The sequence below is a fragment of the Chrysemys picta genome, chromosome 1 (assembly GCF_011386835.1).
Source record: "Chrysemys picta bellii isolate R12L10 chromosome 1, ASM1138683v2, whole genome shotgun sequence".
Taxonomy (NCBI): Eukaryota; Metazoa; Chordata; order Testudines; family Emydidae; genus Chrysemys; species Chrysemys picta.
The window spans coordinates 216,325,655-216,339,189 of NC_088791.1; the positions used below are offsets into that span (position 1 = coordinate 216,325,655).

Sequence of the window (13,535 nt, forward strand, 5' to 3'; positions counted from 1 at the left end):
GCTTCCCCAATCCTTGTGGAGCCCGTATCCACACAGGATGAGGCTATACTGCCTCCCCCACCAACACTGTCGGATGATTTCTTAAAATTTCAAGACCTCTTCAAAAGAGTTGCCAACGAGTTGAGGATTAATCTGGAGGAAATTTCTGAAAACCAGCATGAGTTGACTGATATCCTGCAACCTTCCTCCACATCCAGGATTGCCTTACCTATAAATCCAGCCATTATGGATCCTGCCAAAAACCATATGGCAGACACCAGCTACTAGCACACCTACCTGTAAGCGAGCTGACGGGAAATATTTTATTCCTTCCAAAGGGTCTGAGTTCCTTTTTATTCACCCAACGCCAAACTCATTGGCAGTAGATGCAGCTAACCAAAAGAACAAACACCAGTTCCCAGGTCTACCCCAACTGGTAAAGACAGTAAAAGGCTGGTCGTAAAGTGTATGCTTTGCCCACATTACAATTCCAGATATCTAATTATGCAGCCGTTCTGGTAAAATATGACCACAGAAATTATGAGAAACTCATGGACTTTATTGATGACATCCCAGAGGGCAAAAAAAATCAGTTTAAAGCCATAGTCTCGAGGGACAAATCGTCTCCCGTACCACAGTACAAGCTGCGCTTGATGTTGCTAATACAGCTGCAAGGTCCACTGCTACAGCAGTCATGATGCATTGAGCTTCATGGCTTTCATCATCTTCTTTTCCTCGCGAGGTTCAGAATACCATCGAAAATCTCCCTTTTGATGGTGAAAAACCATTTGTCAGTAACACCAACGATGTGCTTCACTCCATGAAGGACTCGAGAGCAACATTATGGTCTCTCGGTATCCAAACCCTTGCAAATAGGAGGAGACCATATAGATACCAACCAACGTATACTCAACAAAGTCATAGACCATATGAACAACAACGTCAGTGACCAAGATATCAACATCGCCGCACCAATTCATCGGCTCCATGTCAACCCTCTCCCACTAATAAGCAAACTTGAAGATGTGATCAAGGGTATAGAAAACATCATCCCTACTTCAGTGCCCATTCCCTTCCTATCTTTGCCCTCCCCCACCCTGTCCCTTTTCAGGGACCCCTCTCACAAACAACTGCTCCACCAAGAGGTGCATCACCTCCTCCAATTAGGAGCAGTAGAACCAGCGCCTGACCAACACACTAGAAAAGGGTTCTACTCCTATTACTTTTTAACACAAAAGAGAACTGGGGGATGGCGACCCATTCTCGACCTCAGATGCCTCAATAAATTCGTTACATAAAATTTAAAAAAAAATGGTGACTCTTGCAACCATAATTCCAGCACTGGAGCAGGGAGATTGGGTTTCAGCCCTCGACCCGTAGGATGCTTATGTTCCTGTGACCATACATCCTGCCCACAGATGTTTTATTCATTTCGTTCTGGGCTCACAACACTACCAGTACAGGGTCCTACCTTTTGACCTCTCAACAGTGCCTCGTGTTTTTTCCAAACTCCTCGCAGTCATAACAGCTCATCTCAGAAGTCAGGGAATCATAATTTTTACTTACCTCGACAACTGCCTTTTCAAAGCCAGGACCCTCCAAGAAGCCATTCAATCCACACAATGGACAGTCCAATGTTTCCATGCTCTTGGCCTGCGAATGAACAAAGAAAATCTTCACTCACTACCACCCAACAATTGAAGTTCATAGGAGCACATTTTGACTCACACAAAAGAATAGCATCTCTCCCACTCCACCTTTTTAACACCATCAACCTTTTCGTTCCCAAGCTGTGCACCAGTCCACAAGTGGCTGCACGAGCTTGCTTACAACTCCGAGGCCACATAACCTCTTGCACTTTTGTAGTCACGAACACTCACCTCTTCATGAGGTGTTTCCAAAGCTGGATTCCACTGTCTACAGACGAATGTCCATGGTCTGAACAAACTTTTATACGTACCTCCCAGAGTCAAGGACTCCCTCCACGGGTGGATATTGCCTCACAACCTTTGCTCCGGGGTCCCCTTTCCACAGGACGTCCTGTCGGTTGTCATAACTACAGGCACATCCCTTACTGTAGGGATGTACAGTACACATAGGGAGTATAGGGAGTACACATGCCCCAATACACTGCCCAGGGGCTTTCATCTCCTGCCGAGACGTCCCTTCACATCAACATCTAGAACTCTGAGCGATACATTGCCTTCATGTTCTATGTAAACAGGCGAGGGGGAGGGGGAGAGGTGATCCCACTCCCTTTGTACAGAAGCGATGAAACAATGGAACTGGTGTCTCAGACACAATGTCTGAATATCAGCTGCATACTTACCTGGCTCTCTCAATACCACTGCAGCGACTTCAGCAGAAGATTTCTTATAGACCACGAATGGGAACTAAATGAGGATATAGTACTAGACATATTCCACACATGGGGATACCCAACTACAGACCTTTTCGCAACTACAGCAAACAAGAAATGCCCAAGATTTTATTCCAGAGCGGGACTAGGCAAACACTCCTCGGGGGATGCTTTCATGTTCCCATGGAACACTGACCTAATGTATGCATTTCCCCGATACCACTCATACACAAATTATTGATAAAAATACGAACAGACCAAGCCAGGGTCATAATGATAGCCCCAAGTGGACCAGACAGGCATGGTACCCTTTCCTTACCAAGATGTCGTTTTCCGCACCCATCCCACTACCCTCCGCCCGAATCTCTTGTCCTAACAACATGGTCGTCTACTCCACCCCAATTTAACCTTGTTACACCTCAAGGTTTGGCTCCTTCATGGTTCTCTCATGCCGAGCATACTTGTACTCCTTCATAGCACAACAAATTCTACATGCACCACCTGCCTTCATAACTGGACAAGATTTACACACTGGTGGGCTGTCACAAAAAACGCTCCTTTTTTTCCACGCCTCTCCCGCTAATCCTCGACTGCCTGTTAGAGATTAAACTCTCTGGACTCTCCCTGAGTCCCATCAAAGTCCACTTGGCCGCAATTACAATGTTCCATAATGCCATCGATGATAGGACTATCTTTGCTCACCCCATTACTAAGCGATTCCTTAAGGGACCGCATACCCTATATCCAGACATCAAACCGCCTAATCCACCTTGGGACCTTCCCTTAGTCTTAACATGCCTAACCCAAAAACCATTTGAACCATTAGCCACATGTTCCCTCCTACCTCTCTCTATGAAAACTGCATTTCTGGTAGCAATTGCCTCTGCGAGACGCACAGGAGAAATTGCAGCACTCATGGCAGATCCTCCATACACCATATTTTTTAAGGACAAAGTCACCCTACGCTTACGCTCCGAAATTCTACCAAAGGTGCACTCATCTTTCCACTTCAATGAGCCTATCTATCTCCCTACCTTTTCCAAAACCATATGCGAATTCCTTTCAATCTACGATGCACACTTTGGACGTGCGCAGAACTTTGTCCTTCTACTTTGACAGGACTAAAACCTTTAGGCGTTCCGACAAGCTATTCGTCCCCATTGCAGAACGCTCTAAGGGCTCATTTATCTCTAATCTCAGACTTTCCAACTGGATCTCAAGTTGCATTTGTCTCTGTTATCAACTACAGAAAGTGACTCCTCCTACTTTTATCAGGACTCACTCCACCAGATCCATGGTGGCCTCAGTGTCCTTTCTACATAACGTTCCCCTTAAGGACATTTCCAGAGCTGCCATTTGGGCTTTCGAAAATACGTTTGCAAAACATTATGCTCTTACACAGGGACCCATCACTGATACGCATGTGGGCAGAGTTGTTCTATCTACTGCATTCCTTCCAGATCTGAAGTCCCTACCTCCTTGAGAGACACTGCTTTTCAGTCACCTACAGTGGAGCACTCACAGGGACACCTCTCGAAGAAGAGGTGGCTACTCACCTTTGTAGTAACTGACATTCTTCGAGATGAGTGTCCCTGTGGGTGCTCCACTCCCCATCCTCCTCCCCTCTACTTCGGAGCTGGGGCAGGCTCCGTTGTAGAGAAGGAACTGAGGAGTTCGGCCGCGCATGCGCGCTATTAAGACAAGACTGGTATGTGAGGCAGGCTTCGTGCATGCGTGGCCAATATGGGTACTGCTGTAAAAATCTCCAAACAACGGCGCAGGGGCGTACCGACACCTACAATAGAGCACCCACAGGGACACTCATCTCAAAGAAGATCAGTTACTGCACAGGTGAGTAACCTCCTCTTTCTTGGGTGTTCATTATTTATTTTCCACCTCCGTTTTACAGGCCTTGTATGTTTTGAAATACGTGTGAATTAGATTTTTCATCATATTTTATATTTATCACATTATAGTGCTCTCCACTGAGTACATTTATTATACCCGTGTACAATAAATTAACATAAGTACTCCCCCTCTTTCCCACCAGGCTGGATGTCTTCCCTCTCTCTATCCATTCTCTCTGTTTTTGAAGGGATACTTTTGAAGGGGTATCCATCCTAATAAGGAGATACCATTATCAGAGGCCACTTAGGACTAGCCTAAATAAAACAAATATTTAACCATTTTGCATCTTCTCCATTCTAATTCTCCTTAAATATGTTTGTGTACCTTCAGCATCTCCATTTGAGCAGGCAGGGAGAAGTATGTGTGCATTAAAGTTGACTTTTCAACCTGAAATTAGCATACACACATTACCAAAAGAGTAGAGGGAGGTAAAAAGTTAAAAGACAGACTAAAAAAACATGGTTTGATGATGATTTATAAATCATTACTTTTTTAGGAACTGGCTCATGGTTTTTGATCTCGTGAGGCTGGCAATACTGTAACTGAATTGTGATTAATAATGAGTTGAAAACTCTCCTGTTATTACTGAGTCTTACATTTATTTTTATTCTGGGGCAGGGGGGAGATATTGGGAGAGTTTAAACTGCTCACATCTCAGAAGCTGGGATTTTCTCATTATTTTTGCTCTTCCTGAATATCGCTGATATCTTCCATTGTTCCCAGTGGGAATGAAGCCGGGGTGCCCACTGGAAAGATATCTGCCATGTGTGGCCAGGCCAAAAATGGTAAAGGGGTAGGGTAATGTAGAGGTTTGGGGAAGAGGACTGTAGGAGTACCATTAAAGACACTGTAGTGGCAGTGGAATGTGACAAAACAAGGCGACTGTAGGGGAATAAAAGAACACTGGGGAGGGCTGTCAAGTAGGGGTTGTCGAGGTGAATGTGGCCCAATTTGGGCCAACTGACACCTATTCCTAACCTGCCTTGCATAGCCACTGGCCCCATAAGCCCTCTGGCCTGACATTCTAACAGGAGCTGCCTCCAACTACTGGTTTCTGGCTTGGGGGACAAGGCAATAAACAGGAATGTGACAAGATTTATTACATGCAGTGTTGCTGTAGCCATGTTGGTCCCACCTTATATTTAGCTGTGACATTCTGAGTACCTTTCCCAGACCTGAAGAAAAGCTCTGTATAACCTTGAAAGCTTGTCTCTTTCACCAACAGAAGTTGGTTCAATAAAAGATATTACCTCACCCACCTTATCTCTCTAAGGCCTTGTCTACACTACGAGAGTAGTTCGATTTTACTTGCATCGAATTTTTGTAATCGATATTGCAAAGTCGAACGTGTGTGTCCACACTAAGGACAGTAATTCGACTTTGTGCGTCCACACTAACGGTGATAGCGTCGACATTCGAAGCGGTGCACTGTGGTCAGCTATCCCACAGTTCCCGCAGTCCCCTCTGCCCATTGGAATTCTGGGTGTAGCCGGCAATGCCTTCTGGGTAACAAAATGAGTCGAGGGTGCTTTTGGGAAACTGTCGTCATCCGTCCATCACTCCCGCCCTCCCTCCCTGAAAGCGCCGGCGGGAAAACAGTTCGCGCGCTTTTCCAGTCATTGACAGCGCGGACGCCACTGTACTCCGAGCATGGAGCCCGCTGCGACCATCGCTGCAGTTGTGGCCGCTCTCAACGTCTCGCAGCTTATCATAAAGGTTTCCCTGAGGCAGATGCAGAAAAGTCAGGCAAGGAGGCTACGGCACCGCGGTGATGTCCTGAAGTCTGAGAGTAGCACAGACCTGTCAGAAAGCAGGCGACCCAGCGCCGAGGACATCACAGTGGCAATGGGTCATGTTGATGCCGTGGAACGGCGATTCTGGGCACGGGAGACAAGCACTGAGTGGTGGGACCGCATAGTGCTGCAGGTCTGGGATGAATCCCAGTGGCTGCGAAACTTTCGCATGCGGAAGGGAACTTTCCTGGAACTTTGTGAGTTGCTGTCCCCTGCCCTGAAGCGCAGTGACACCCGGTTGCGAGCTGCACTGAGTGTACAGAAGCGAGTGGCCATAGCCCTGTGGAAGCTTGCAACGCCAGACAGCTACCGGTCAGTCGCGAACCAGTTTGGGGTGGGCAAATCTACCGTGGGGGTTGTTGTGATGCAAGTAGCGAAGGCAATCGTTGATGTACTGCTGCCAAAGGTAGTGACCCTGGGAAACGTGGAGGCGATCATAGATGGCTTCGCAGCGATGGGATTCCCAAACTGCGGTGGGGCCATAGATGGAACTCACATCCCTATCCTGGCACCGGACCACCAGGCCACCCAGTACATTAACCGAAAGGGATACTTTTCCATGGTGCTGCAAGCACTGGTGGACCACAGGGGACGTTTTACCAACATCTACGTGGGATGGCCGGGCAAGGTTCATGACGCTCGTGTTTTCAGGAACTCTGGTCTGTTTAGACGGCTGCAACAAGGTATTTACTTCCCGGACCACAAAATAACTGTTGGGGATGTGGAGATGCCTATAGTCATCCTCGGGGACCCAGCCTACCCGCTAATGCCCTGGCTCATGAAGCCCTATACTGGCGCCCTGGACACTGAAAAAGAACTCTTCAACTACCGGCTGAGCAAGTGCAGAATGGTGGTGGAGTGTGCTTTTGGCCGTCTCAAGGGGAGATGGAGAAGCTTACTGACTCGCTGTGATCTCAGCGAAACCAATATCCCCATTGTTATAGCAGCTTGCTGTGTGCTCCACAATCTCTGTGAGAGCAAGGGGGAGACCTTTATGGCGGGGTGGGAGGTTGAGGAAAATAGCCTGGCTGGTGATTACTCACAGCCAGACAGCCGGGCGATTAGAAGAGACCAGCGGGAAGCGCTGTGCATCCGGGAGGCTTTGAAAGCAAAGTTCCTGAGTGAGCAGGGTAACCTGTGATTTTATAGTTTGTGTACTGAGAAGCTAAACCTGCCCCCGTTTCTTTACCCAGGTAATGTTGACTATCCTATCCAGTTACATACCCCCTTCACCCCCCCTCCAACACACGTGTCGAAATAAAAATAGTTCTACTTTGTTAAAGCACACCGTTTTCTTTAATACTGTTTTAGCGGGAATTTTTTAAAACTGGGACGCAGACTGTGGTGCGGGGCGGGTCTAGTGTTGTGATGCGAATGCAGCTTCTAAACTCAAGGATTGACAGGCTCCGCTGCGGTGGGATGCTTGTTTCAACGGAGCCTGTCACCCCTCCTGATCGGGACTGTGTGTATGGGAGGTCTATTTGACTTTGTGGCAGGGGGAGGACGGTTACAGATCCCATGCTGTGTGGCTCTGTGATCCTGTCTAAGGACCGGCGCTTAAGATCTGTAACTGCCCTCCCCCGCCACAAAGTCACAGAGCAACCCACCCCCCCCAACATTACATCAAAACAACCTCCCAGACTAACCGGGGCAACTAGTCACTGCATCACTGCACTGTGTATGTGCCCTGCTGCTGTGCCTGCCCCCGACTATGTACCCTGCCAAAGGAGACTGTCCTGTCCAATTTCCAACCCCCTTTCCCCTCCTCCTCCAAAAGAACATGATTGAAACAGTAGTTAACAGAAACGAATTTTTTATTATCAACTACACATGGCATTGGGAGGTGAAACTTGGACGTGGGCTTGTGTCAGGCGGGAAGGAAAGAACTTTTCAAATTTTGGGAAATGAGAGCCTTCTGCTACTAGAGCTCTCTGCAGGGGTGGAGTGAGAGTTAGCAGGGACTCTGCCGCCTCTCCTTCTTTGCACTTTGGGTGAGGTGGGTATGGGACTTGGTGGCGGGGGAGGGCGGTTAGAGATGGACTGCAGCGGGGCTCTGTCCTCCTGCCTCCGTTCCTGCAGAACATCCACAAGGCGCCGGAGCGTGTCCGTTTGCTCCCTCAGTAGTCCAAGCAGCGTTTGAGTCGCCTGCTGGTCTTCCTGCCGCCACCTCTCCTCCCGATCCATGTTGGCTTGGTGCATTCGGGTCAAGTTCTCCCGCCACTGGGTCTGCTGTGCTGCCTGGGCTTGGGAAGAGGCCATAAGCTCAGAGAACATGTCCTCCCGTGTCCTCTTCTTCCTACGCCTAATCCGCGCTAGCCTCTGGGAGTGTGATTCCAGGCTAGGTTGTGAGACAGTCGCAGACGGGGCTGTGGAAATGGGAAAAAGGGAGTGAATTCCTCTGAAAGATAAATGTAGTTGTGAACAAAGAACATAGTCTTTCTCTGTGAACAAGACCATGCACAGCACCTTTCACATGCGCACTCAGCACAAGGTCGAATTCTCGGCCTTCGCATTCTGTGCCTGGGGTCTTGAACAGCACATTTGAGAAGCGAGGCAGCACAACGGAATTTCTGTTGCAGGCAGACATGGTAAGCCGTACACTTGTGGCAGTTTAAAACTTTTATATTACCACTGGCCTCATTTCACATTTAAATCAATGTCAGTCCCTGCTGCCAGCAATCCGGCAAGCGGGAACTCTGCCCCTGTCCCACCCCCTCGCGGCTGTCCCCGGGAATGATCCCTTTCGGCTGCCCCTCTCCCGCCTCCACCGCGTGGCTGCAAACCAGCGGTGACAGTTCTGTAAAGGAACGGGAAAGCAGTCCCAACACTAACATTCCCCTACCTAATTAAAAGCAGGTCACCATGGCCGACATCACCCTGATGAGGATCTCCGAGAGCGACAAAGAGAGAATGCTCCGGGAAAGCCTCCAAAGACCAGGGCCGTATGCCGCCCTGCTGTGCAGAGCAATGATCCCCGAGTACCTGATAATCTCGTGGCGCGGCAACGTGTCGTACTTCGGAGGACCCAATAAGGCCGCTCTCCCCAAGAACCTCATGCAACGGCTTTCAAGTTACCTCCAGGAGAGCTTCATCGAGATGTCCCAGGAGGATTACTGCTCTATCCCCGCACATATAGACCGCATTTTACTGTAGCTGCAGTAGCAGGGAATACACAGTAGAGCGGCTTGTGCAGGACAATCACTGAAAACCGGACATTGCTAGATTTCTTTTCAAAACTTGCACTGCCCCTTACTAAACCGTTAAGCGCCTAGGGCACACTAATCATGAACAACCCATTCTTTTAATTGTTAATATTCCTGTTTTGTTAAAAATAAATGTTTAGATGTTTACAACACTTACTGGCTGATCCTTCACCAGATTCTGTGTCCGGGGTAATGGCTGGGGACGCTTCGTAGGGGATCTCTGTAAGGGTGATGAAGAGATCCTGGCTGTCGGGGAAATCAGCGTTGTGAGATCTGCCAACTGCCTCGCCCTCCTCATCTCCTTCCTCATCTTCCCCGTCCCCTAACATGTCTGAGGAACCGGCCGTGGACAGTATCCCATCCTCAGAGTCCACGGTCACTGGTGGGGTAGTGGTGGCGGCAGCACCGAGGATGGAATGCAGTGCCTCGTAGAAACGGGATGTCTGGGGATGGGATCCGGAGCGTCCGTTTGCCTCTTTGGTCTTCTGGTAGCCTTGTCTCAGCTCCTTGATTTTCACGCGGCACTGCGTTGCATCCCGGCTGTATCCTCTCTCTGCCATGTCTTTAGAGATCTTCTCGTAGATCTTTGCATTCCTTCTTTTGGATCGCAGCTCGGAAAGCACGGACTCATCGCCCCACACAGCGATGAGATCCAAGACTTCACGATCAGTCCATGCTGGGGCTCTCTTTCTATTCCCAGACTGCATGGCCATCACTGCTGGAGAGCTCTGCATCGTTGCCAGTGCTGCTGTGCTCGCCACGATGTCCAGACAGGAAATGAGATTCAAACTGGCCAGACAGGAAAAGGAATTCAAATTCAAATTTTCCCGGGGCTTTTCCTGTGTGGCTGGTCAGAGCATCCGAGCTCGCACTGCTGTCCAGAGCGTCAACAGAGTGGTGCACTGTGGGATAGCTCCCGGAGCTATTAGCGTCGATTTCCATCCACACCTAGCCTAATTCGACATGGCCATGTCGAATTTAGCGCTACTCCCCTCGTCGGGGAGGAGTACAGAAGTCGAATTAAAGAGACCTCTATGTCGAACTAAATAGCATCGCAGTGTGGACGGGTGCAGGGTTAATTCGATTTAACGGCGCTAACTTCGACATAAACGCCTAGTGTAGACCAGGCCTAAGATTTATTATGTTCAGAGCACAGGCCTGGGACAGAAGAGAGGATCTCTCTATGGGAAAGATATAGTGAAACTTCCTCCTCCAGATAATTACATCCTGGTCTTACCTTTCAGAGGTCAGAAACCATTTATTTTTCCTTCATTACATCCCCTGGACAACAGACCATTTTTTGGTGACCTACACTTGGGAATTATCTTTTTAAGTTAAGATGCAGTTTAAATAGTGCTTTGTTAAACAGCTTTAAAACAGTTTAAATGTGTGATCGTTTATGTTACCAGTTTCTGTAACCTACCAATGGACTAATCCAAATTTCCTATTGTCGTATAAAAAAGTGAGAGCTATAAACAGTCCTATTTTTGTAAGTTGAACAAAAATGGTCAGCTGCTACACAGCTGTTTTCCAAAAGCATTAAATGAAGTCACTTCTGTCTATTATGTGTTTTAAATGAAACTAATGCAAAATGTTTTAAGGATATAAATACTTTGATAAATCATTATTGAGAAAATACAGTAACTGGTTTGGTGGGGAAATGGTTCAGAGATAATTACCTTTATTTTAATAATATGAACTTTTGCAATTTTTTCATTCTTTTTTTATAGAAAAGAGATTAAACAATTGTTGTCTGAATTGGATGAAGAAAAAAAGATCCGTCTACGATTACAGGTACTTGAATCTTATGTGGTCGGAGACAACTTTATAGGGATACTGGCAGGTCAAATTTAGCCTCAAACTTAGGGCAAACAAGCTCTTATAAAACTTAAGATAAATATATTTGAATTTCTTTTTATATTAACAGAATGTATGTATATAAACAAAAATATATTCCCCCTGCAGTGTTTGCAATCTATATGCTGTTATCACATGAAAATATGAAAATTATCTGGAATCTGAATAATCTATTTTTTATTGTCTAAGCTGAAGGAAATACAAACAAGTAAACAGAGTTTAGCTAGTGGAAAGTGAAATCTGTTTTTAAAATTCTTAGTTTTAATCATCTAATTTGTTCATAAAGTAGATGAGAGAATTTTATGTTTTAAAATGTGATTTACAGTCTGCCAGTGACTTTTTAAATAAGAATTGGTCTTATTTTATTTGAAAAGTTAATTTCAGCTAACAAGATTCTGCAGTTTCTCTTGCACACAATCTGATAGTTCTAAAAAAGTATCATTTTAAAAAAAAATATATTATTTCCATTAAGAGTCCAGGTTCTGCTTCTTTAACATTGAATATGACCTTACTTGGAGTCATCCTATTGAATCAGTCACTTGTGTAGTACTTGACACCAGCAACATGAATAAATGTAGCAGAACTGAGCCATTATTTGGACCATCAAATATACTGCTTCATATATAAAGTAACTTTGAAACTGCTTTTCATGATTTGGGGATTGACATACTTGTCATTAACAAGGTTTTAGCATTAATTTGATATTTTTACTTTTATTTTGTGGCTGTATATTTTTTATACTAATGATGGAAAATCAAAACATGATTCAATGGGCTGCTCTTACTTAATAACATACTGTTCAACACGAGTAAAGATAGCAGAATTGGGGCCTTCTGAATATTTCTTCTGCATAGGCAGATCTGTGAGAGGCCATAGTTTTTAATAATTAACAATTCAGCGAAGGTTAATAAACCTTTTATAGCAGTCAGTACCATTCAGAGTTCTGGATTCCAGTTCCTCAGGACAGAGCTAAGTCTGGTCTAAATACAGAGCTGTTCTGCTCTAACTAAAGGTGTGATTTTTTTATAACAATTTTATAACTTTTGCATGTTAACATTCTTATATCAGTTTAACCTAGCTTATATTGGTTGAGCTTGCTAGCTAAACTGATATTATCAGTTTTAAATAGATACGAGAATCCACACGCACACAAGTTGCACTGATTTAACTAAACCAGCGTAACTTCTGTGTGAAGAGAAGCCTTTAGGCTTGGAGTGCTGCAAAGGTTCAGTGTCCACTCAGTGGAAAAGAGTCTGAGTAAGTTCATGACATGTTCCAGTGACTATCTTTGCCTGGCTCTGGAAGAAGGGAGCCATCTCCAATTCTCTTTAGCAGGAATGAGAGTCACCGGGATGTGTGAGGCTTTTGCTGGTGGGAATAATAAGGGGATAACAAAGTTTCCTCTACTTTCAAGCCCATCACACCCTGAGATAAGATGCAACTGAATTTGCTGCTGGCACTATGCTTGAATTTGACACACCAATAAACCACCTAATGAGATTTTTCTTTGCAGATGGAAGTTAACGACATAAAGAAAACTCTTCAATCAAAATGAATACTTGATAGGTGGAATGTTACATTATTCATCATGACTGAGACTCAAATTTATGCCCCAGCCAAAATAACTTTGTGCCAAATGATTTAAGAATTGCCTCAATATCCCTTTGTTTGAAGGATTAGCACAAGAGTTTTTGATAGCACAACACAAATTCCAATGAAGAGGAAAAAATTCCACGGGATGCAGTTGCTGTACGGCACTGGTTGTGACTGAAATTGATCTTATTGTGCTAAAGTCTCTACTTCAAGATCACAAATGAAATGAAAACTCAGGCAGTTTAGTCCATAGTGGTACTATTTTGATGATATTTTTCCATAAATAAAATGTATTTCAGATTATCCGTTTACAAGCTTTATGATTTTGACTTTTTTTTAATTGTCTTTTGTCACAGATTCCTAAAATATTTGTACTGCATATAGCCAAGAATGAATGTTGATGTTTGGGAGGCAGGGGTATTATTTTGCTTCAGGTAGAACAGCCTACTTTTTGTGTTATCTTTTAAATTCTATTACATATGCAATTTTATGTCCAAAAATAATCTACAAGATAAATGTAAGTTTGTGTAGAATGGCTTATTTAAAAAAAAAAGAAAGAAAATCTTGTCTTTACAATGATTTGTGCCTTCTTTTTGCCACCCACTGATTGGAACTGGTTGCAAACCAGATCTAAATAATGTAGCTGCCATGATGACACCGGTCACTTAGGTCCACTAGAGGTCACTCTTCTAATGTATAGCTGCTCAGTCAACGTAGCCAGATGTGTGCTAAGACAGCATAAGGTTGGGAGCGAGCAGCTTTGTCTTACCAGCTGTGGTTTTTTAGCTTTCCTGTTTAATAGGACTCTCATTCAGCTAGAAAATTCATCTCTGCTTGATTTTC

The 13,535-nt window shown here is 45.3% G+C and overlaps 2 protein-coding genes across 21 annotated transcripts in view; one reads left to right on the forward strand and one right to left on the reverse strand.

Annotated features, from left to right (window-relative positions):
* SH3KBP1 (SH3 domain containing kinase binding protein 1) overlaps window positions 1-12,995 on the forward strand; it is a 335,079-nt gene extending 322,084 nt beyond the window's left edge. For all 20 annotated transcript variants that reach the window (XR_010596566.1, XR_010596530.1, XR_010596560.1 and 17 more), the window contains 2 exons: window positions 10,973-11,036; window positions 12,613-12,995. Coding sequence is in view for 17 of the 20 variants with exons in the window: in XM_008170230.4 (XP_008168452.1) it covers window positions 10,973-11,036; window positions 12,613-12,654 (106 nt within the window). In the remaining 3 variants the exon portion in view is untranslated. The remainder of the gene's footprint in view (window positions 1-10,972; window positions 11,037-12,612) is intronic.
* On the reverse strand, window positions 7,836-10,121 carry LOC135979276 (uncharacterized). The gene is made up of 2 exons (XM_065579736.1): window positions 9,400-10,121; window positions 7,836-8,405 (listed from the first exon to the last, which is right to left on the reverse strand). The coding sequence occupies exons 1-2, from the start codon at window positions 9,974-9,976 to the stop codon at window positions 7,930-7,932; spliced, it is 1,053 nt and encodes a 350-aa protein (XP_065435808.1). The 5' UTR covers window positions 9,977-10,121; the 3' UTR covers window positions 7,836-7,929.
* Window positions 12,996-13,535: the final 540 nt, after the last annotated feature.

Excerpts from the sequence above, each read along its gene's own strand:
- LOC135979276 (XM_065579736.1), bottom strand. The coding sequence starts at position 9,976 with ATGCAGAGCTCTCCAGCAGTGATGGCCATGCAGTCTGGGAATAGAAAG. Across the intron at positions 8,406-9,399 it reads ATCTGGTGAAGGATCAGCCA|CCCCGTCTGCGACTGTCTCA; the intron begins GTAAGTGTTGTA and ends CCATTTCCACAG.